This window comes from Gadus chalcogrammus, chromosome 23 (genome assembly GCF_026213295.1).
Source record: "Gadus chalcogrammus isolate NIFS_2021 chromosome 23, NIFS_Gcha_1.0, whole genome shotgun sequence".
Lineage (NCBI taxonomy): Eukaryota > Metazoa > Chordata > Actinopteri > Gadiformes > Gadidae > Gadus > Gadus chalcogrammus.
This window is the reverse complement of record NC_079434.1, coordinates 15114889-15135584: the sequence shown is the minus strand read 5'-3', so window position 1 is coordinate 15135584 and position 20696 is coordinate 15114889. Positions and strand designations below refer to the sequence as shown.

Below are 20696 nucleotides of genomic sequence, written 5' to 3'. Positions count from 1 at the left end.
ATTCATTCATTTCATAGCCATATTTTTTTTATTGACTCAAATGTTCCTTAATGGTCATTAATGTCTTCTTGACTGCCAACCTCTAATAGCCAATTTTATTGAACCCGTCCTTCCATTTTGATTTGATTTATTACTTGAGACGATCCTGCCACTAGAGTAGGCCTATCATGGCACTGCTCATTATTCCTCAAAAGGTTATATGGGTGTGTTGTTGGTCCAATATAGGCACATTGGCCGATTATAGGCCAGACATCTTTTAAAAAAAAAAAAATGCTTCCAATCCTTGCAAATAAGACCAGCAGCAGCCTGCTACGAAACAGTTAGTACAAAGGTCGAAGAGACATATGTTGCATGTAAATCCTACAACAACATAATATGATATGTAAAATGATAACTACGGCGCATCCTGTTGGTATTGGCATGACCTTGCTGTTTTTACAGGTCAAAATAAATGAGTGACAACACCTCAACCCCCCTTCCCCCCATGCACACTGCGGCTCAGGTCGCTTAGCAACGCAGTGTCAACCTCACTTCAAAACAACGCACTCCGGTTTCAAAGCTCCCCTGAAGTTTAAAGTGCATCTTCGGTGTTGAGCAGGTATGATTCATTATACCGATTATAATGAAGATCAAGAAGTAGGCTAGATATGTTATTCAATAAAATGCAGCCATTTGGTGGTTCGGTCAATGCTAGTGGACATGGTTGTATGGCAGTGTTTAGCTCCAAGCTAATTCCCTTTTAGACTAACTAGCCACTAATGTTGCCTCGACTGCATCTAACCGTTTCACTTTTATGTTTATAGAATGGGTAAGAAAGTAAAGAAAGAGATTGAAACACCACGCAAAGAGCCGGTAAATTATATTATAAGCCCATTCACTAAATTTTCGTCACCCCTTCTTTAGCACATAAACATGTTACTTTAACTGAAGGACACTTTGCAATTTCAGTTTGAACCATTACCATTTGAGAGCAAAAGTGCCGCCACAGTGGTCTTGATGCTGAGCTCACCCGAGGAGGACGTTCTGGCCAAAGCATGTTATGCAATTTATAAGTTCGCAGAGAAAGGTAGGACAAGGGCTGAATTAATGAATTAATTGATGAATGTGTCGGATCGCCAGGTTGTGGTTTTCTCTTCAGAAACTACATTTTTATATTTTAAATAAATACGCAAGGCACATTCCACAGTATATATATATTTATATGACTCACACATACAGACACACAAACACACAGCATGCACAGAAACAGAATGCACATATAAAATGCTTGTCAAGGGACCGTGGTCATTTCTTCCTGCTCAATGTCTCCCCCTATCGCCAGGAGAGGAGAACAAGTCGTCACTGCTTGGGCTCGGGGCTCTGCCGCCTCTCTGCCAGCACATTAACCACGAAGACAAAAGGGTTCGACGCAATGCCATCATGGCTGTGGGCATGATGGCGGCCAATGGTGTGTGTGAGCCAATGTGGTCTCCTGTGTGATTAACTAAGTAAAAGAATATGTTGCCACATAGTGTGTAACATAAATGTACAAGAAACATACAAAACACACATAATCTGATTATATTTTTAGTTGCCCACTCTTACTTGTTCACTATCATACATTTTATTTTTTCTAATAGGCTGAGAAATTGTTCGGTTTACCCAACAGCAATGTGTTCCAATGTGGCTCCCTTTGTCTCTATTTCCTTTGGCAGTTGATGTGAAAATTGCTCTAAAGAAACTTGATGTAATACCATCAGTCATTGAAAAACTGTTGCCTGAGGGTAAGTCATGACTTTGAGCTATTCCAACCGGCTGACCATCTGAATAATGAATTGTCCAATTGCTGGTGGTGTAGAGGTTAAGCGAAGACCAATACTTCCACTGTGCCATGTTATTTGATGCATTCCTTTTCATATCCTGCTCTCTTATTGGAACCCACTCTGCTCCTGCTACAGAGGAGACCGTGGTCCATGAGTTTGCCACTCTCTGCCTTTCAACATTGTCGGTGGACTTCGTCTGTAAGGTCCAGATCACCGAGAACAAGGGGCTGCCATCTCTGATCCGGCTCCTCTCTGGTCCCGATCCAGATGTCACCAAGAACACTCTGGAGATCGCCCTGAACCTGGTCCAGGTACAACGGTGTACATGAATCGATGTTGTTTTAATGTTGTTGCCACAGTAACTGACATTACAATGCTTATAGCCTCAGTAATAACCGCTTACTAAAGGCAATTTTACAATCCTTAAATACAATTTGATTACAGTTTGATTACACAGTTTGATTACACAAAAGAAAAGGCAGATCGACTGAGGCCTGCAAATTATATCAGATATCTTTAAGTGGAAATAATTTCTTAAATAAAATAAATTCTATCGGTCGCTGTAAAGGATCACCCTAACCGTGCGGCCCTGGGAGAGCTGGGGGGGGTCCCCCCACTGTTGGCCCTGGTGAGGTCAGAGTTCCCGGTCATCCAGCTGCTGGCCCTTAGAATCCTGGAGAGACTCACCCTCGACCGTGACGCACGCGCAGCCTTCAGAGAGGTGCAGGGCTTCGAGAAGATCATGGACTTCATCAACGACAAGGTAGGTCTGTGATAGTGTGTGTGTGTGTGTATGTGTGTTTCGCCTTATTTTGATGGGAAAGGCTTCATAATTGGCAGATGAACATGTTGCAATCTCTTATTCGTATAGTTCAGTCTTTAGAAACAAAACACGGCTAGTCATGGATTTAAAAATGTACCTCATGTTTCTCCATGTTGCTCCTCCAGGACCTGAGTGACCTTCACGTGGAGGCCCTCAGGGTGGTGTCCAACTGCGTGGCAGACCGGGAGAGCCTGCTGCTGGTCCACCAGACCGGAGGCCTCAGCCGGCTGATCCAGCTCGTCGCCCTCTCACCTGCCCCCGCGCTGCCGGAGGTCCAGACCAGCGCTGCCACCTGCATCGCCATGGTGGCACGGAGCTGTAAGCTGCTCTGAGGCTAGGGAGGGAGAGGGGTGGTGGTAGTGGTGGTGAGGGGGGGGGGAGAGAGAGAGAGACACACAGAGAGAAAGAGAGAAAAAAGAGCAAGGGAGCGAGAGAGAGAGTGAGAGGAAGGGGGAGAAAGACAGGGCGTGAGGGGGGATGGACGGAAAGAAGGAGGGAGGGGTGGTGGAGGGAAGGGTGTCATACCCTAATTAGACCTTGATTGATACACGTCCGGACACAGGCAGAAATACACACACATGTGCGCTCGTGTCGCCATGCGTCTCCACTCCTTTAGACAAACCAAAAGTGAAGCCTGTCATGGATGAGCATCAACACAAACTCTGTCATGTTTATTAGCAGAGAACCGGAAGCTGCTCCACGCGCACGACGTGGAGACGGCTCTGGTGGGACTACTGTCCGCTGAGGGAGATGGTGTGAGGACGGCAGCCTGTCATGCCGTGGCCACCATGAGTATCCATCTGGTCAGCAAAGACACCTTCAGGGAACTGGGTTAGACACACACACACACGCACGCACGGAGACGGATACATACACAGTCCCAAGCATGGCCGTAGATACACGTATAGATATACACATTGACACAGACAGTACATAGATGCACACATAGACACAAGCATGGTCATAGATACGTATATAGACACAGGCAGCACATAGATACACACAAATACAGAGACAGTACATAGATACATACTCAGGCAAAAGCATGGACATAGATAAACACATTGAGACAAACGGTACAAAAATACACACGTAGACAAACATAGTGACAACTATTGGCACAAGCCTGGACATACTGTAGATACACAGACACAAGCTTGAACATTGATTCACAAAAATATAGACACATTGACCATCACAGTAGTAAGATGCACACTTAGAGACCAAAAGTACATAGAAACACACATGCAGAAGCACATAGATACATATACACAGAAACTACCTATATACATACAGATACACAAATATATAGTCTAAGCCTAATCCTACCAATAAATAGATTCACAGATCCGTATGGATAGTAACAAAGACAAATAGAGAGATAATTTCACACACTCATACATAAATAGGTACATGAACATATTCAAGATTTATTCGAAATTGATAGAGACCTGCATAATCAAATTAGCAAAAGCACTTTCTCTGAGATAACAGCTACTTGCCCTATGCACGCAGAGATGCTATGTCCCACACATACCATCACCGCTAACAACTACGTCAGAATGCATCACGCCTGTATGAATGTGTGTGCGTGTGTGTGTGTGTTTCAGAGGCCCTGCATGTTGTGGTGCAGTTACTGAGCCACAGTTGTGTGGAGTTGCGTCAGGCTGCCGTCCAGGCCCTGTCGAGCCTCACGCACGACAGTCAACTCAACGCTGCGTGAGTCCCTCACTCTTCCCCTACCACCAACCTCTCTCTCTTTCTCTCTTTCTCTCTTTCTCTCCCTCACACACACTCCCTCTCTCGCACATTCTCGTCCATGTACTGTGAACATTTTATGGGAGCAGTCAGCAGTCTTAGTCATTGGAGAAGGTCAGATATAATTGCCTTAGTCATTGCATCATTATTTAGTCAATATTGAATTGGAAGAAGTTATGAGAAGAATATATTGCCCTTTGCGGATCCACATTGAAAACCCTGTAGTGATTGTTTATGGAATGTCTACTAAAGAAGTTTTAATGTCAATTAATACTTTTCATTGTAAAATAAATGCTGTACAGGCAAAAAATTATGATTTTTTTTGGATAAACAAGCAGTTTATCCAGTTCAATAACTGTCAACCAAGTTTCCCTCTGGCGCCCCCTAGTGCTGTGGAAGAGGCGGCCGGGGTGGAGGTCTTGGTGCAGATGCTCAGCGAGGGCTCCTCCACGCTGGTCAGCCATGCTGCGGCCACCCTGGCCAACATGGCCGACCAGGAGCCCCTCCGATGCAGGATCCTGACACATGGGGCCGCGGCAGCGCTGGTTGGGCCCCTGCAGTCCGCCACCACCACCGACAGCCTACTGCAGGTCACGCGATGCCTGGCCGCGCTTGCATGCGAGCCACACGCCAGGAAGGAGGTGTGTGTGTGTGTGTGTGTGTGTGTGTGTGGGTGTGTGTGACTGTGTGTGTGTGTGCGTGCGTGCGTGCGTGCGTGCGTGTGTGCGTGCGTGCGTGTGTGTTGACCTTATACTCATTAATTGCATCAAATGCAATACTGAGCGATAGGATGAAGGATCTATTAATCAAAGTACGTCAACCGAGCTGGGTTATTAAAAACCTTAAAGCCAGGGTAGGCAATATGGAGAACCCAGCCAGCTACTGTTTTAAAGTAGCCAACCGAAAAAATCCAAACCCTCCCTCTGGGCTCCCTCTGGGCTCCCTCTGGGCTCCCTCCAACACTCCAAAACACATGACCCTCCTGCTAGCTTTAGAAAAAAGGTCTGCCCAGCCTTTTGGAAGATTCCTGTCATGCACAATGAGTGCACGGACAGAGTGCCGCAGGTAGGTAGGGAGGAAGGTAGGCCATCGCATAATTTCATTTGGGCCGAAATAAACAATTGGATTGACTGCTACAGGCCTTTGACAGCAAGAGATACCGGATTTTCCAAAAATGCTTCCAAAATAAATTGCCTGCTCTAGCTTTAATGATTCATGAATGGGGTTTTAAATAGACTGGAAACACCGGTTTTTACCATCATACATTGAAAGATGCCAACCTGAGAGCGGGGCATATTAATACTTGAAGAGTGTTTGGTCCCTTCCCTACCTAGTTCCGAAAGGCAGGAGGTCTGCCTCCACTTGTCCGCCTCCTTAGCTCACGTCACAAGGAGGTCCGTAGCAATGCCTGCTGGGCCATCAGCGTCTGCGCCAATGAGGAGGCCACGTCAGTGGAGCTCTGCAAGCTAGGGTAAGACCACGTGCTCGTGCCCTATAAAACACAAACCCAAGGAAAAAGTTAGGAATTATGTTTTTATGTTTTTTCCGCTTGACATTTCTTCACCAATACACAAATGGGAATTATTATAATGTAGTATTTGCTCTAGATACCCAACCATTTGCTCCAAATAATTCATAAAGTCGTGACTATGAAGATATTTTGTGAAGCATAATATCGGATAAGTTTGGAGTGAGTGTGTTGGGGGCGGAGCGACACAAAGTTTTGCAGCAACTAGAGCCTGTGCAACTTAATAAACGATAGCTTATACTTTTCATTTATCAATGATTGGGATTTATTTGTAGAGTTCTGCAGACTTTGATGTTGCATCATTAGGCCAAAACAACAATTTTAGTTTCAAAAAGATTTCATGCATGCTCCCTATACCAGAAATTCAAAATAACGGAATGGGGACGCTGACTCGTGCCCATGAAACGAGCGCCGGCAACATTTTCACTCTCAAGCTCACTCCAGGGGTCCCTGCTACAGCGCTGAGTGAAGTCTAGCCTACAAGAAAGCCTTGTTTTGCTTCAAATTGTAGATTTTTTTTCCATGAAGGGTCGTTGTGTCTTCAATCCTTTGGCTACGCAACACTTCGGTTACAACATTGACAGACATGGAAATTGCATATTCTCATCTTCTATTATATCTGATATTTTTGCAGTAGATTCTTACCGACCAGCAGATGGCACAAGAGTGATTGCATCTGTGCTCTATCCCAAAGATTGTAAGTGTTGACAGAATCGAGAACAGCTTAGAAACTGCTCGTTTCTGTGGCGTTCCTCAGGGCGTTGGAATCGCTCCAGGAGATCAATGAATCCCCGAACCGCAGGAACCGATTCAGCGAGATGGCGATGTTCAGGCTATTGGCCTCCAACCTGTCAGTTAAATACTGTGTGACGGGACGCCTGGCCTCCACAGACATCACCACAGATGGCTTCTACGATGCCGGCCCGGTGCGTGTGAATGACACTTTGCTGGATAGTGACAAGTGGAAACATTTATTACATAACGTTAAGAACGAGCGAGAAGATGGAGCCCTGCAGCCACAATCTCATTGTATTACATATGATTACAGTTCAGAATTTAATGAGGTATTTTTGGTTGCTTAGAAAAACAAATAATCAGTTCCCTAGTTTTCTCCCTAGTTTCCTTAAAAAAAAAAATTCAACGTTAATTTAAGCAATAAGCCACGAAAGGCTGTGATTCATAATGATATTGGGACAGCTTGGATTTTTTTTAAAGCCCTTCAAGCTGTTTTTAAATTCTGGTAAAACACAAACTCAAGTGGCTTATTGCTTTTATAAAACGGTTACTAAAACAGTTACTACACATCCTAGTAGAATTTCACAAAAAAACGAACATAAAAAAGCGATATGGTTCCTCAAGGGAGAAAAATGGTTGCCGAGCAACACAGGCTAGAACACTTTGAAATTTCCGTCACATTAGCACAACGCTCCTCCTTAAAACATTAGTGCCCCAATAATAACTTACCGGTATACCTTTCCCAAACCGTGTTCTCCTGCCTCGGCACTAGGTTCGTCCGGGGGATAAGGTCATGACTCTTGAGGAGTTGTCCAAGCAGCACGTCAACCGGAGACGACCTGTCCTCGTCGCCAACGCTGCGGCTAAGTACGACCCCAACCACCATACATATAGACAGAGAGACAGACAGACGGACGGACAGACAGAAAGAGAGAGAGACAGACAGACAGACGGACGGACGGACAGACAGACAGAGGTTAACTTCACGTCTTTGTGTTCCAATTCAGATGTTTTTTGTATTTTACATATAATGCTGATCTGATATTTATAATAGAGGACACACCTTTCATACAATATGCACTTCTGGAAGCTGTAACTTTTATTTTCTGAGGGAGCCATACAAACTTATTTATCTTCATAAAGTATGAATTTATTATCCTCATACTTTACAGACTTGGGACAAACCAATAATTAAGTTGCTCTGTATAGCATATGTTGTTGTTTTTTTACATCAAATAAAAAACAGCAAGGTATAAACTATTGGATAAAGTAGGAGATGAGAACATGGCCTTATATACAATGCTCAATTTAAGAAAAGTGACGCTTTAACAGCCAGTCAATGGATGATAGTTGTTTGGGAAGGTTTTCTGCCTTTCCTAGAAAGCGTTTGGCTGTTTGCTCAGCCATCCTCTGTGGGTGCTATTAGCGAAGTTGGTGGATGTGTCTCCAACAAAGCACTGTAGACTCCCCTCACACACCCCCTCTGTCCACCAATCCCGGGCCCCCTCTACGCTTCCTCTGCAAGCCGCCTGGGAGTCAGCAGGACCCGAAGGCTAAACAATTCAGCTCCTTGGAGAGTGTGGCAACCTCAATGCAAAACACACACCCTCCGCCACACACACACACACACACACACACACACACACACACACACACACACACCCTTTTAGTTTTTCCATTAATTACATTGTCATTGAAAATAAAACACATAAAGGGGCCCTCTTTGTGTGTGTATTTAATTGCCTGCCAATCGGCTCTGTCATAGAGTGCTGAGCCTGTACAACCGAGACGCACACCTATTGTGGCTTCAATTATGTCACTGCCAGTAGCAGTAACAACACAAAGGACTCATACTGATCTATTGAAGGCGGACTGACTTGTCAGTGGTCAATGCGACAGACTTTGCCTCCTACTTTTACACTTTCCAAAAGGTAGCAACCATAACATAAAAGTATAATTTGATTTGTTTGGGGATGGTTGATTCAGGTTGCATTATATGTAATAGAAAATGGAATTCTGACCACTTGAATATTGCTATTCATCTTTTTAAACTGTTATTATACACAAAAATATATGTAATAATAAATTACTACTAACTGTAGCCCAAATCTTCCAATATGAATGAACAAGACCCAGCGTGGAGGAGAGAAAAAAAACAGTGCAAGGGAAGATGGAGGAGCTCTGATCTCTGTTCCAACAGATTGCAGGCCCAGCCGTCGGACGAGAGTCTGGACCTGGAGCCTAGCCCCCCGGACGCGCGCAACGGCTCCGTGTGCAGCAAGGCCGGAACTAGGACCTCAAGGTAGGAAGCCAAGATCCGCCCTTGGGAGGCCATTTCGGATCAGGTCCCCAGGCCTTTCGGTGGTGTCTCCTAGTCCCCCATTAAAAATAAGACATGTAATAGGCGCAAAAAGATTGATGAATATCAAAATCGATTTAAATAAATGATGTCATATGTAGTTGTGGACTGATCTGGGGCTATTCTCACATAACTATCGACTCACTTTTCAATTTGTTCTATTCCAATTTCGATTGTATATGTCCCAGTAATATATATATATAATGTCATCACAACCGTGAGCAATCCGGGACTGCCTGATTTAGATTCATCCCTTGTGCTCTCCCTTTAGTTTACAATAACATGTAATAACATCATTAATTTCCAGGTGAAGTATTTCCTATCACCCGGTAAGTACCATGCAGCGATGAAGCGAGGAGTAGATGAGCTCAGAGAATTATTTTGTGAATAATTCCTGCCCTCTAGTGGTCAGACGTAAATTATTGCTTCTTTAACTTCCTTTAACTGATATCCCTCTCCATTTTATGTGTTGCTTTAATATTTAATCTGTGCTGTAGAGGAAAGAGCAGAGATCAGAAGGAAGAAGACAAACAACAAAGGGATGGGGATGAGAGCAACGACCAACCCGAGCCTGCTTTGGACAATCTGTGGCCGCCGCCCTGCGACACTGCATTCCAGAAGCTTGTGACAGAAGCCACTAAATCCGTCCTCATCCTGTGCGATCCGAGGGAACAATATGTCACCCTCGCCAGGTGACTGAGTCGCACAATCCCAATTATTACATAGCGCACAGAATAGTTCTTATAAGAGATAATGTTTTGAATTGAGCTAATGGAGGTAGTATTTAATAAAGTGAATGAAGGAGAGTAACGTAACTGTAAATATGTTAACTCAGTCCATTTGTATCACACATGGAAGAACACATAGGTAATAACACTTTTTCTTTCTACAGCCGAGCAGATCGTCATAGCCCTGTAATACCCGTCTCATCACTGCCACCTACTGGCCGTTATGTTAAGAACATATATTGCATCACAAACGCCACAAGAAACTGAAGCTCACCCCTGTCTCCTCCATGGATTTCTGATGGATTTCCTTCCAGGCTGGTGAGCGAGGCATTGGGTGGAGCAGTGGAGACGGACAGACTGCATGAGTTCCACTGGGAGCTCCACCTGAGTGAACTCAAATTCAGGCGGCGCTCCAACGTCGTGCCCATCGGTAGTGTCTGCAAGGGGATCTACTGCCACAGGGCCATGCTTTTTAAGGTACAGGCCTACGTTTGCCCTGGATCTCTAGCCTACCTCCAGGAACACGGTCTCCATTTTCCTTTTTTCTCTTTCATCAGAGCCCTGCCAACTGATGCATGGTCAAAGGGGTGATGTGATGCCACTAGGTTTGAGTGTTAGCCATTACAAGCCGTTTGCAAAACCGCCGTTTCCTGTGTTTTAGTGACATCCCAAGTCGAGGTGTCCACCTAGATGTGTGCTGGATATATCCGTCTACCAGCCTACCCCGTGGACTGTAGAAAATGTTTCTTTTCTAGCCATCATACATCTAGGTGGACACTCCAACAGTAAAAGGACGATTTTCAAGCTCTCAACTGGTGGCATAATATCACCCCTTTAATGATCTTTTGACTTTGCATGTTTTTACATTATATAAGGTTCTAGAACGTCACTCCTCTTCCTCCATATGAACAGGTCTTCCGATTACATAGCGCCATGACTTTCTTTCCCCTGCATCAATACTCTGCTCCAGGTGACCCTCATTGGCCATCAATGTGTTCCCCCCCCCCCCCCCATGACCCATGCAGTGTTTAGCTGACCGTGTCAGGGTGAGCTGCAGCCTGGTTAGAGGCGAGTATAACCGGGCTTGGAACGAGGTCCTGCTTCCCGGGGAGACCCAGCCTGGGGCCCCAGCAAGACCCCAACCCCGTAGCCTGTACGTGGTGGACCTCATGCACCAGCCCGGCTCCCTGCTGAGAGCCAATACTCCGGCCGCCATACAGTACCAGAGTATTTAGAACCCATGATGCAATACAGACAGGTGGATCTCAATATAGACTACGTTCCTACAGTTTTTTTTATTTCTATTATGCGTTGCTTGTTTTGCCAAATCATAATAAAAGATCAGAGTGGTTCTGCATATGTGATTCCTCTTTTTTTTCACTTTCTATACTCTTATTTCTTTGGTTTCCAATAAAGAGGGCCCAAGGTTTTGTTTGGTGAACAAACGAGATAAGAGTTCAAATATTCTATTTTCAAAGGACCGTGCTGCAGGAAATAATCCCTTTGGTTCAACTTTTACCCAGATAATATAGATAAGCCTGTATGACTGGACCGACCACCATGCATTGGGAGTCCTAGTGCAGACGTCTGCGCAGAATAAAAGCGGTTTAAGCTTGCATGGTCCTGAATAAGCCAGCGACAGTATTGCACCATGGGCGACACTGATTGTGCTCTGCGCTGCACTTGACTTCAGAACAGCGAGAGGCAAACAGTACAGGAGGAAAACATGTCCCGTCTCTTAGCTCGGATCTCTTCCCTTGTTTTTCAACGGGCGAGCGCCAAGTCCTCGATCTCATTAACCAGAACTCCGGTCCTCATTCGACCCCTCTCCACAAGTCAAGGTACTGGAAGAACGTTTATTTGATCCGTTTTTCTTTTATGGGCATGCATGGTTAAAGGGTCACATTGCCTTTAGCTGCGAATCATTGCCATGCTGCAGTTTTTTTTTTGGTTTACAATGTTGTCCTCTTCAATCGATTAAAACACTTAAAAGATTGCCAATAACGGCCGCATCGTTGAGCCTGCAGCACATCTGAATGCAAATCAACAAGTGTGTCCCCATTGAACAGCTATATGCTTTCCCGACCGCTCTGTTAGGACTGAGGTCGCTGACTCGCTACGATGAGACCACCGACTGGCAAAAGAAACTGAGTCCAGAACAATACGTTGTCACCAGAGAGAAGGGGACAGAAGTGGTAAGAGACCCGTACCAAACATGATCCACAAACAAGCATCAATATGAAAACAAAATATATCGACCACTGAGGAAAACTATCTGACCAATGTGCTGTGTAAAGTGGACTCTAAAACAAAATATATCGACCACTGAGGAAAACTATCTGACAGTGCTGTGTAAAGTTGACTTCTTCTGACCTCGTTCATGATGTTTAAATAAACATTTTGGAAGATATCATTGATTATTATATTGATTTCCCTTTTTCCACTTACTGGAAATTGTGTGTGTATTTCGTAGCCTTTCAGCGGGATCTACCTGAACCATAATGAGGTGGGGATGTACCACTGCGTCTGCTGTGAATCTCCGGTCTTCAGGTATCCTATCACCGAAACTACAAGAAACTACCCGGGAGCAGAGAAAACATTTAGGAGTGATAGGTGTTTAGTTAAAAGTCCCTATAGGGCTCTTTATCAACACTTATTGGATTGTCCAATCAAATTATTTGGTTGGAACAAGCTGTTGCAAAAGACTAAATATCCGACTTATCCCCCCCCAAAAATTTAATTAATAATAATATATTAATTAATGTAATAATGAATTAAAATAACTGAATACATCCAGGGTAAATTCCAAAATACTTATAAGTATATATGCATTAATTTAGTTTTTCAAACCTACCCATTTATCACCTCATCCACAGGCGGATATTGACCGCAGCCCTTCTCTCTGGTTAGTTCAGAGGCCAAGTATGACTCGGGGACCGGCTGGCCATCGTTCACAGAGGCCCATGGGACGTGGGGGCGGGACGAGAGCCACGCCTGTATAACGCGTCGCCCTGACAACAGCCTGGGCAGCGCCGGGACCGAGGTGCTGTGCAAAATCGTGAGTTGGATTCTTGGTGAAGAAATATCGCAGGTTTCTTAAATAAGTGTTATGACGCCACCCTTAAGGTAAGCATAGGAAATGTTGCACTCAGGGACACAGACCGAAACGAAAATTATCCTATACCGGGCCAAACCGGTTTCAAGATTAGGGGAAAATAAACCTACCATCCTTTATTTTTTTTAAGGACTGATTGGTTTACGACTTCCCAAAGATATAAAGACTGAAATTCTGAAATAAAGTAACGACCCTTATACCGCCGTTTTTTTCTGGGGCGAGAGCTGAAGGTGTTTTTAGTCAGCTCCAACTTAGAACGGCCTAAACACTGCCACCAGAACCTATTTATAGACGCTGGGAAAGATAGAACAGTTAGACCCTCTTCCCCTAATCAGGCAAACTGTGTCGTGTCTGTCTGTCTGTCTGTCTGTCTGTCTGTCTGTCTGTCTGTCTGTCTGTCTGTCTGTCTGTCTGTCTGTCTGTCTGTCTGTCTGTCTGTCTGTCTGTCTGTCTGTCTGTCTGTCTGTCTGTCTGTCTGTCTGTCTGTCTGTCTGTCTGTCTGTCTGTCTGTCTGTCTGTCTGTCTGTCTGTCTGTCTGTCTGTCTGTCTGTCTGTCTGTCTGTCTGTCTGTCTGTCTGTCTGTCTGTCTGTCTGTCTGTCTGTCTGTCTGTCTGTCTGTCTGTCTGTCTGTCTGTCTGTCTGTCTGTCTGTCTGTCTGTCTGTCTGTCTGTCTGTCTGTCTGTCTGTCTGTCTGTCTGTCTGTCTGTCTGTCTGTCTGTCTGTCTGTCTGTCTGTGTGTGACACAGTGCGATGCCCACTTGGGCCATGTGTTTGATGACGGACCGGACCCCAGTGGCCAGCGCTTCTGTATCAACAGTGTGGCCCTTCAGTTCAAAGCCCGGGAAAACAACCTGGAAGACAAGAACGAGTAGAATCTTCTGGAAGCTGTCTTCACCAGGAAGATGAAAATCCCCAAGGAAATTGTCATTTTTAACACAATACATTCATTGTAACATTTACACTGAGGTTCAATTCTGATTTATGTATTACTTTTTCACTTTTATTACTCACTTCATACAAATGATTAGAATTTTTTTTGTGAACAGTGACAATGGTGGATTTTGCTTGTTAAACAATAGACTGGTACATGCATGGTTCAATATGCTCTATTGAAAGCATTGGTTTAATAAATAATAGATCAATAAATCTTTGCAATTCAATTCATGATTTTTTGGTCATAACAAGTCAAACGGTTCATGAACCAAACTTAAAAAGAAAAAGGTTTTCACCCTGACTTCAACCCTTCCTCAATCCTAGAATATTCAAGTTTGCGAATCACAGGTTTCAACCCATTTCAACATGAGACATCCTGTAAATGAAATGTAAACACAACAGAACTTCTGGTGCCATTGAGTAAATGTGTAACTCCTCATGGTTTATCGCCCAGCTCTCTCTCTCTGTCTGTTTGTATGTCAGGGCAGAGCATAGCAGAAACCAAAAAACAAGAATCTCATCCCCTGATAAAAGAAAAAGATATTAAATAAAACCCCCTTTGGAGGAGGACGATTTTGAAGTTCTTAGGAGCTGGCCCTTGATCTCTTCAACCATGACTGGAGTACGGCATCGCGTGACGCTGGCGGTGGTGCTTCTGTGTGTCTGTCTGTGGGGGACCACGGATGCCAGGGTAGCTAAAGAACGCGAGCGGGTCGTGAGGAAGCCGAGGAAACCGGCCCCAACCCCCAGCGCCGTAGAACGGAGCCCAGGCGCACCACCGATCGACATGTCAAAGGTAGGAACACTGTATCCACCAACCGATTGAGGTTGTCCGTATTATGTCGTAAAGACTTAAAGACTTGATTTGCCTTTGTTGTTTTTTAAAAGTCATTGGATTTCCAAGATGGTTTTCATTACGTCTGGGAATGATTCCTTTGAGACAGATTTTCAAAAACTTGAGTGTAACTTTGCAAAAGAAAAACCCATGTTTCATGCTGTTAAGGAAAAATTGTAATAAAACAACCCAACACAAGAAAACATCACACAAAGTCAGTTGACACTATTTAGGGGAAACTTTCCTCCAAATTGACTTACAGTGAATACAAATGCAGTTCTTAAGGGAACAAGACCTCTTGCTCAAAGCTGCTACCGCACAGGCTCAGTTAGAAAAGCTATCAGATAAATTGCAAATATACGGCTTTAAGAACCTAGGTCAATAGCATACAGGACCTTTATCTGACCTTTGCACAGTCTGTCACTGTCTGACAGGGTTTCACAGCAACAACCGATAAACACACAGCAACACTGCAATATTGATCAATCCGGTCACTGCCGTATAACACTGAGTGAACAAGTGTTAAGTAACCACACAACATCATTTATCACTTATTTCTGATTGATTCAGAAGGACAAAATAAATGCTGGTTCTATTGTTATTAATGATGACATTCCCGACGAGTATACATAAAAACTGTACATCATAAACGTAGCGTTGGCAGTATTGGCTAACATTTCTAGAAGAAACAGCCTCGCAGCACCTGAACCTTTAGCTACGTTGTCTGACTCCCATCTGCTTCTTCCTCTGGTGCTGTGCCCGCAAGATGTGGGGCAAGTGGTACCTTCTCAACCTGGCCTCAACGTGCCCCCACCAGCTACAGCAGGGCGCCTCCTCTGAAGCCACAGTCATAAACCTAACCCCTCCTGAGCAGGAATCCTCCCCAGTTTCTGTCAGCACCAAAACACGCTTGTGAGTATATGGACCATGACGTCGACGTATACACATGTGTGGAAGTGTGCAAATACAAACACGCACGCACACAAACAGCACAAAGCCACGCACAGGAACACACATACACCCGAGTACGAACATGCACACCATTTTTCCTTCTTCTGTGTTTGTGATGTTGTTGTCAGTTCTACCTCAGTGTACCACTAGAGGGTGCTATGTACGTTGACATGTCCTACACTAACAGCGACTGTTAAACTTCGTCTCCTCAGTAATCATGATTGTTGGGAGATATTACAGAAATACTATCCTACTAAAACGAATGGACGCTACATTCTTAAAGGTACCAAATGTCGCTCTCTGTGTCCTTTACACTTCAACACACATGCAGCAATACATATTATTATTAATCACCATTCAAATGTATGTCCATGTGTTGGCAATGTTCTATTGTGATAATTGTGCATGTCAAAAATACTATGGTTATTATAAAATGTAAATCCTATCGGATTGGATGGTTACATGTAAGTAAATATTCATGTCTTCAGTAACTGAGTACATTCTGTCCTATTGTATCAAAGGAAATTCTGTTTCTGAGCCCGGCACGGACGTTATCATTATGGAGTTGGATAATGCTTATGCTTTTATCCTCTACCATAAGAAAGGCAAGATTACTGCCAAACTCTACGGTGAGTCCTTGAGTTATGCGACTGCCACTTTATCGGTACTTTATAAGGGCTGAGTGATACTCAATAGCTGAAATCACACACACACACACAGTTGATTATGTTTGATTGGTCAAACAGGTCGCTCTACAGTCAATCTCTCCGAGCCCATGTTGACCAAGTTTGAGATGCTTGCTCAGGAGAAGGGAATGAGTTTGGCCTACCTCTTCCCCTTCCCCACCTTCGGTAAGTCCACATCCAATGTGGGGAAACAAAATCGTAATTTTCTGTCAGCAAACACATTTCCGGTAGACTAAATTTAAACACATTATTTTTTAAATATAAATAAAATGTGTATAAACTAACACATACTCACTTCTCATCTTAATCCTCTAGCATTCCTGCAAATGTATGAGTGTTTTTGTAGATATGCATTCCTCACGAAAGGGAAAACTGTCATTTATCTGCAGGTCACTGTGATTCTGTAACCAAAGACCATGTTATAGGTAAGTCCAATGAATCCAAAGAAGAGACACAGAATTATTCCCACATATTTGTCAGCCCTATATGCAAGTTCCCCAAAATGTGCTTTGAAAAAGGTGAACAGGGCAACAAAGCCAGATGATGATGCAAATGTAAGAGACGAGTTTGGTCCACAACTCCACCTATTTACATAACCTTATATACCATGGATCCTACTCCCCCCCCCCCCCCCCCCCCCTCCTCTCAGCTTGACATGAGCTTCGGGACATGAGCTTCGGGACATGTTATGCAACAGGCATGGACAATTTGCAAGGTTTCATAACCAAAGTTAAATAAAAGTGAGGTTGATAAACTAGGTCCTTTGCCGCTTTGTATAATAAGTCGATATTATAACAGTTTTTTTTCTTTTTCATAGATTGCATCCCTACGTGCTGAGGCCAGGCACACAAAGATCCTACTCAACCCACTTCATGGAGGACATTAAATAAAAATTAGCTGAATAAACAACTTCTATTTCGTTCAAGTAGTGTTTTTTAGGAGTACAGGTAGAATTGTTGATAAGATTGGACTCTTCTTTTTTTTTAAAGAACAAATACATAACCCACATCAGTACAGCAACATCCAATATGCGAGGACATATTTTAATATCCTTTGCTGAGATTTATACTGCATTTCAATTTCCGATAGAACAAATGAAGAACAGATGAGGAAGCAAAAGAGGGGGTAGGGGGGGTTGCAGAGTTTGGTTACAAAACTATTGAGATTACCTAACCCCTTCTTGGCACCCCAGTGAGTGAGTGTGTGTGTGCTTGTGTGTGCTTGTGTGTGTGTCTGTGATATAACTGAAAAGGTGCCTGTCCTGACAATGTTTTCTAAATACACAATAGTCAAACATATTAATCACCAATAAGGAGAGAATTGCTCACAAATCTATGCATATCTTTCTTGAACAGAAAGAAAACCATAAAAGCCACATTAAAGAATGTGAAAATGAAAATCTGGGTTTCCCCAGCATGTAGGATGCGAAATAATCAGTGGGAAAAACTATGGATTTTACATACAACAACCATTGCAGGAATCCCCAGCCCCCCCCTACAAACACACACACACACACACACACACACACACACACACACACACACACACACACACACACACACACACACACACACACACACACACACACACAGCTAAATTATTTTCTTTTGGGCCTTTTTAGGCAATCTCATTTGCATGTCTGATTATGCAACGGCTGAGATTAGCATTCCTACTGGTGAGTGCCAAAGACCTCTTAGAACAAAACAGGGTCAGCACTGATTGTGTGTGTTTGTGTGTGTGCGTGTGTGTGTGTGTGTGTGTGTGTGTGTCTATCCAGCCCCTCTGGGAGGACTGTTGGAGACAGTAGGAGGAGAGAGAAGAGGGGGAGGGGACTGAAGTAGGACCCTATATAAAGAGGTCCAGTGCTCAGTGATCCTTCACCTCATTCTTTCCGAAGCCCCTCCACTCGCTGCAGGAACCCCCCCATCGGCAAGGACCATGACGAACTCCCTGCTCAGGTCACTGGCAGCCCTGCTGTGTGTGCTGAGTGTCTGCGCCGATGTGACGCCCGCGGCTGACTTTGACGTGACTCGGGTAAGAGAGAGAGAGAACCACATGCTGCAGTCCAGCAGAATAAAAGGGTTACATCATCGGGTCTGCAGAGATTTTAACAATGTGTGCAAATGTATTTGTCGGTTACTGCTTGTTACAAAGACAAGGGATCATGGTTTTACTGGGCTCTTTCGAACAAAGGATACAGGGTGGTGGAGAAGTTTGTTGATGACAAATGGCCGTGTGTTCCATGTTGCCATCAAATAAAACTGTGCACCTTGATTATTCCATGTGCAACTGGTGTGCAGCCTCCCCCAGCCCTTGAGTCTAATCAGACTTGGCCAGGTGAGGCTGCCTGTCCTGACAATGACAATTGAACCAGCCATCATCCACAAGCACCCCAATCTGACCTTTTTTTTTTTTTGCTGTTGAAAGTATGAACTTGCATTATACCTTTTTAAAACGGGAAGTATAGTGTGATAAACTCTATAAATTGCTATTATGCATGTTAAATATGGATAGAACAATCCATAGATTATCAAGAATCAATGAAAAGTAGATGATAAAAAAAGGGCAGAGTAAGGAATTGAGAATTGTGTTTGTTACTCATTAAATATGAAGATGAGTTAAATAGAAATGACAAATGTATAAAAAGTAATGCAGCATAGGATTGAGGCATACACAATTTAAGGTTTTGAAAAGTACCACCTTATTTGAGTTGGCTCATTATTTTATCTTTCTCTTTCTTAGGTCAATGGGAGGTGGTATCTGGTTGGTTTCGCCACCAACGCTCCATGGTTTGTGAACAACAAGGCCGGCATGAAGACGGGCATCGCCGTGATGGTCCCCACTGCGGAGGCAGATCTGCAGGTCGCCCACACCCATTTGAAGTGAGTGTAGTACCTTTTAACTCGGGGACATGTCACCCTTATCGGTTGGGTCTGTTGGGTTGGCTAGAGATTCAATCACTTTCTGTTTCAGTGCCGATGGAAGCTGCTGGAGAATGTCTCATGTGGCGAGTAAAACCGCGACTCCTGGAAAATTCTTCTTCCACAGCGAAGGTATGGGAGTATGCAGGCAAAAAAATAACACGCACAATATACTAACACGCACGCGCGCAGATTTAGGAAAACACCCGCGCACATGAGCACGCCTAACTAGACACATCCACACTGATTGAAATGTGCTGATGAGCTATGTTTCCTTACTCAGCCTGGGGCAACGACAACGACATGATCTTCACCGACGTCCAGTACGCCGAGCACGCGGTGGTCTACAACGTCAAGACCAAGGACGGAGTATCGGAGGTCCTGAACAAGCTCTTCAGTAAGCAGCGTCACTGACGCCTTTCCATATCAACTTCTTCCGGCACACAGGGTCATTGTTGTATTATCTTCTTGGGCCAGAAACGTATGTTCCTATCGTGGGGTTAAATGACATGGATTTATTTAATTATTGCCCAGGCCGAACACCCGAGGTGGGTGCAGCGGTGACCCAGAGATTCCATCAATTCTCCCTGGATCAGGGCGTTCTGGCCGACAACATCGTCATGCTGCCCCCTAACGGTACGTCTACTCCAGCCTGTTATCCATGTTGCAGGACTAGCTAGGCACGCACCACAAAAGCGTGCATCTGCACGTAATCTCCTGTATTTTTTTTTTTTGCGTTTCATTTTTTGGTTTCTTTGCTTACAGGCGAATGCCCTGAAGCCTAAAGGACTGCCCGAAATCCGACACACTGCTCCTGCTGTAGAAGTCCGAAACCGTTTCAGCTCAGAGCGCTCTCTCCGTGGAGCGGTACCACTAGGAGACTGCGCTCCCCGCTCATGAGCATATCAACGAGCAATCACTCACTCATAGCCTTTGTCTCTTGGCTTATTTTGCTGTAGCATGATGGTTGACAAAGGGTTTGATAAAGAGATTTTAGAAAGATGTATGATTCTTAAACGGGGGCTGGGACTCCCACAAAGAACACACTCCCCATACAAGCGTCATGAACCATTTTTATTCGACTATCTTTTTACTGTTTGCTTAATTTTGCTTTGGTTAAATAAAGGCCTTTTAATTACAAAGTTGTTTTTCTGTATTATAAAAAAACGGAAACAAAAGTTGCGGTCCACATTACTATACTCGGACTATATAAATAGTGGAAACTGTTGGCATTTTAAAAATGCTGGGTATATGAAATCAATGTATGCATGTAGGACAGCATAGGTCTTATCTGTACAATTGTGAACTCTGTATATAGTTTGATTTGTCACACATTTTTGTCCCAGTTGCCAAAACGAAGCATTGTCTACCATTGACCAGTTTCATAACATGTGGCTGGCAGTGGCTACCCAATATCAAACCATATAGATGGAGCTAGCACAAAATCATTGTCCTGTAATGTGAGCCTGTGATTTATCCAATTCAGCCCCCATTATATCTTGTTTGGCCTCCAATATTAAGT

The 20696-nt window shown here is 44.1% G+C and overlaps 4 protein-coding genes and 1 long non-coding RNA gene across 6 annotated transcripts; 4 read left to right on the top strand and 1 right to left on the bottom strand.

Moving 5' to 3' along the window:
* Positions 1-525: 525 nt before the first annotated feature.
* On the top strand, positions 526-11052 carry armc3 (armadillo repeat containing 3). The gene is made up of 18 exons (XM_056584229.1): positions 526-598; positions 804-852; positions 949-1066; positions 1322-1447; positions 1695-1763; positions 1938-2113; positions 2371-2565; positions 2751-2943; positions 3304-3456; positions 4236-4344; positions 4772-5024; positions 5718-5854; positions 6669-6837; positions 7419-7513; positions 8847-8948; positions 9503-9697; positions 10048-10210; positions 10759-11052. The coding sequence occupies exons 2-18, from the start codon at positions 805-807 to the stop codon at positions 10966-10968; spliced, it is 2511 nt and encodes an 836-aa protein (XP_056440204.1). The 5' UTR covers positions 526-598; position 804; the 3' UTR covers positions 10969-11052.
* On the bottom strand, positions 1062-8244 carry LOC130377210 (uncharacterized). Its single transcript, XR_008894131.1, has 6 exons — positions 7376-8244; positions 6557-6858; positions 5714-5875; positions 2723-2959; positions 2383-2531; positions 1062-2104 (listed from the first exon to the last, which is right to left on the bottom strand). It is a non-coding gene; the product is annotated as an uncharacterized LOC130377210 (long non-coding RNA).
* Positions 11053-11281: 229 nt separating the features above from the next.
* Positions 11282-14096, top strand: msrb2 (methionine sulfoxide reductase B2). 2 transcript variants are annotated; one of them, XM_056584231.1, is made up of 5 exons: positions 11282-11574; positions 11831-11928; positions 12207-12346; positions 12644-12791; positions 13595-14096. In XM_056584231.1, the coding sequence occupies exons 1-5, from the start codon at positions 11460-11462 to the stop codon at positions 13718-13720; spliced, it is 627 nt and encodes a 208-aa protein (XP_056440206.1). In that variant the 5' UTR covers positions 11282-11459; the 3' UTR covers positions 13721-14096. The 2 variants fall into 2 exon arrangements, with proteins under 2 accessions (XP_056440206.1, XP_056440207.1); XM_056584232.1 differs by having other exon boundaries at positions 11287-11574; positions 12207-12283; positions 13595-14017.
* Positions 14097-14209: 113 nt separating this feature from the next.
* On the top strand, positions 14210-17824 carry LOC130377206 (complement component C8 gamma chain-like). Its single transcript, XM_056584230.1, has 7 exons — positions 14210-14577; positions 15383-15528; positions 15780-15850; positions 16089-16196; positions 16314-16418; positions 16643-16678; positions 17071-17824. Exons 1-7 carry the CDS (start codon positions 14395-14397, stop codon positions 17088-17090), a joined length of 669 nt encoding a protein of 222 aa, XP_056440205.1. The 5' UTR covers positions 14210-14394; the 3' UTR covers positions 17091-17824.
* A 294-nt stretch (positions 17825-18118) lies between these two features.
* Positions 18119-20337, top strand: LOC130377208 (lipocalin-like). The gene is made up of 6 exons (XM_056584233.1): positions 18119-18287; positions 18996-19135; positions 19227-19306; positions 19458-19571; positions 19709-19810; positions 19940-20337. Exons 1-6 carry the CDS (start codon positions 18192-18194, stop codon positions 19957-19959), a joined length of 552 nt encoding a protein of 183 aa, XP_056440208.1. The 5' UTR covers positions 18119-18191; the 3' UTR covers positions 19960-20337.
* Positions 20338-20696: the final 359 nt, after the last annotated feature.

Bases quoted from the DNA above. Each gene is read 5' to 3' on its own strand.
- armc3 (XM_056584229.1), top strand. From the start codon at position 805: ATGGGTAAGAAAGTAAAGAAAGAGATTGAAACACCACGCAAAGAGCCG. The intron at 1,067-1,321 runs GTAGGACAAGGG...CCCTATCGCCAG, and splicing joins TTATAAGTTCGCAGAGAAAG to GAGAGGAGAACAAGTCGTCA. The intron at 2,114-2,370 runs GTACAACGGTGT...GTCGCTGTAAAG, and splicing joins TCGCCCTGAACCTGGTCCAG to GATCACCCTAACCGTGCGGC.
- msrb2 (XM_056584231.1), top strand. From the start codon at position 11,460: ATGTCCCGTCTCTTAGCTCGGATCTCTTCCCTTGTTTTTCAACGGGCG. The intron at 11,929-12,206 runs GTAAGAGACCCG...TGTATTTCGTAG, and splicing joins GAGAGAAGGGGACAGAAGTG to CCTTTCAGCGGGATCTACCT. The intron at 12,792-13,594 runs GTGAGTTGGATT...TGTGTGACACAG, and splicing joins CCGAGGTGCTGTGCAAAATC to TGCGATGCCCACTTGGGCCA.
- LOC130377206 (XM_056584230.1), top strand. From the start codon at position 14,395: ATGACTGGAGTACGGCATCGCGTGACGCTGGCGGTGGTGCTTCTGTGT. The intron at 15,851-16,088 runs GTACCAAATGTC...ATTGTATCAAAG, and splicing joins TGGACGCTACATTCTTAAAG to GAAATTCTGTTTCTGAGCCC. The intron at 16,419-16,642 runs GTAAGTCCACAT...ATTTATCTGCAG, and splicing joins CTTCCCCTTCCCCACCTTCG to GTCACTGTGATTCTGTAACC.
- LOC130377208 (XM_056584233.1), top strand. From the start codon at position 18,192: ATGACGAACTCCCTGCTCAGGTCACTGGCAGCCCTGCTGTGTGTGCTG. The intron at 19,136-19,226 runs GTGAGTGTAGTA...TTTCTGTTTCAG, and splicing joins GTCGCCCACACCCATTTGAA to TGCCGATGGAAGCTGCTGGA. The intron at 19,307-19,457 runs GTATGGGAGTAT...TTCCTTACTCAG, and splicing joins ATTCTTCTTCCACAGCGAAG to CCTGGGGCAACGACAACGAC.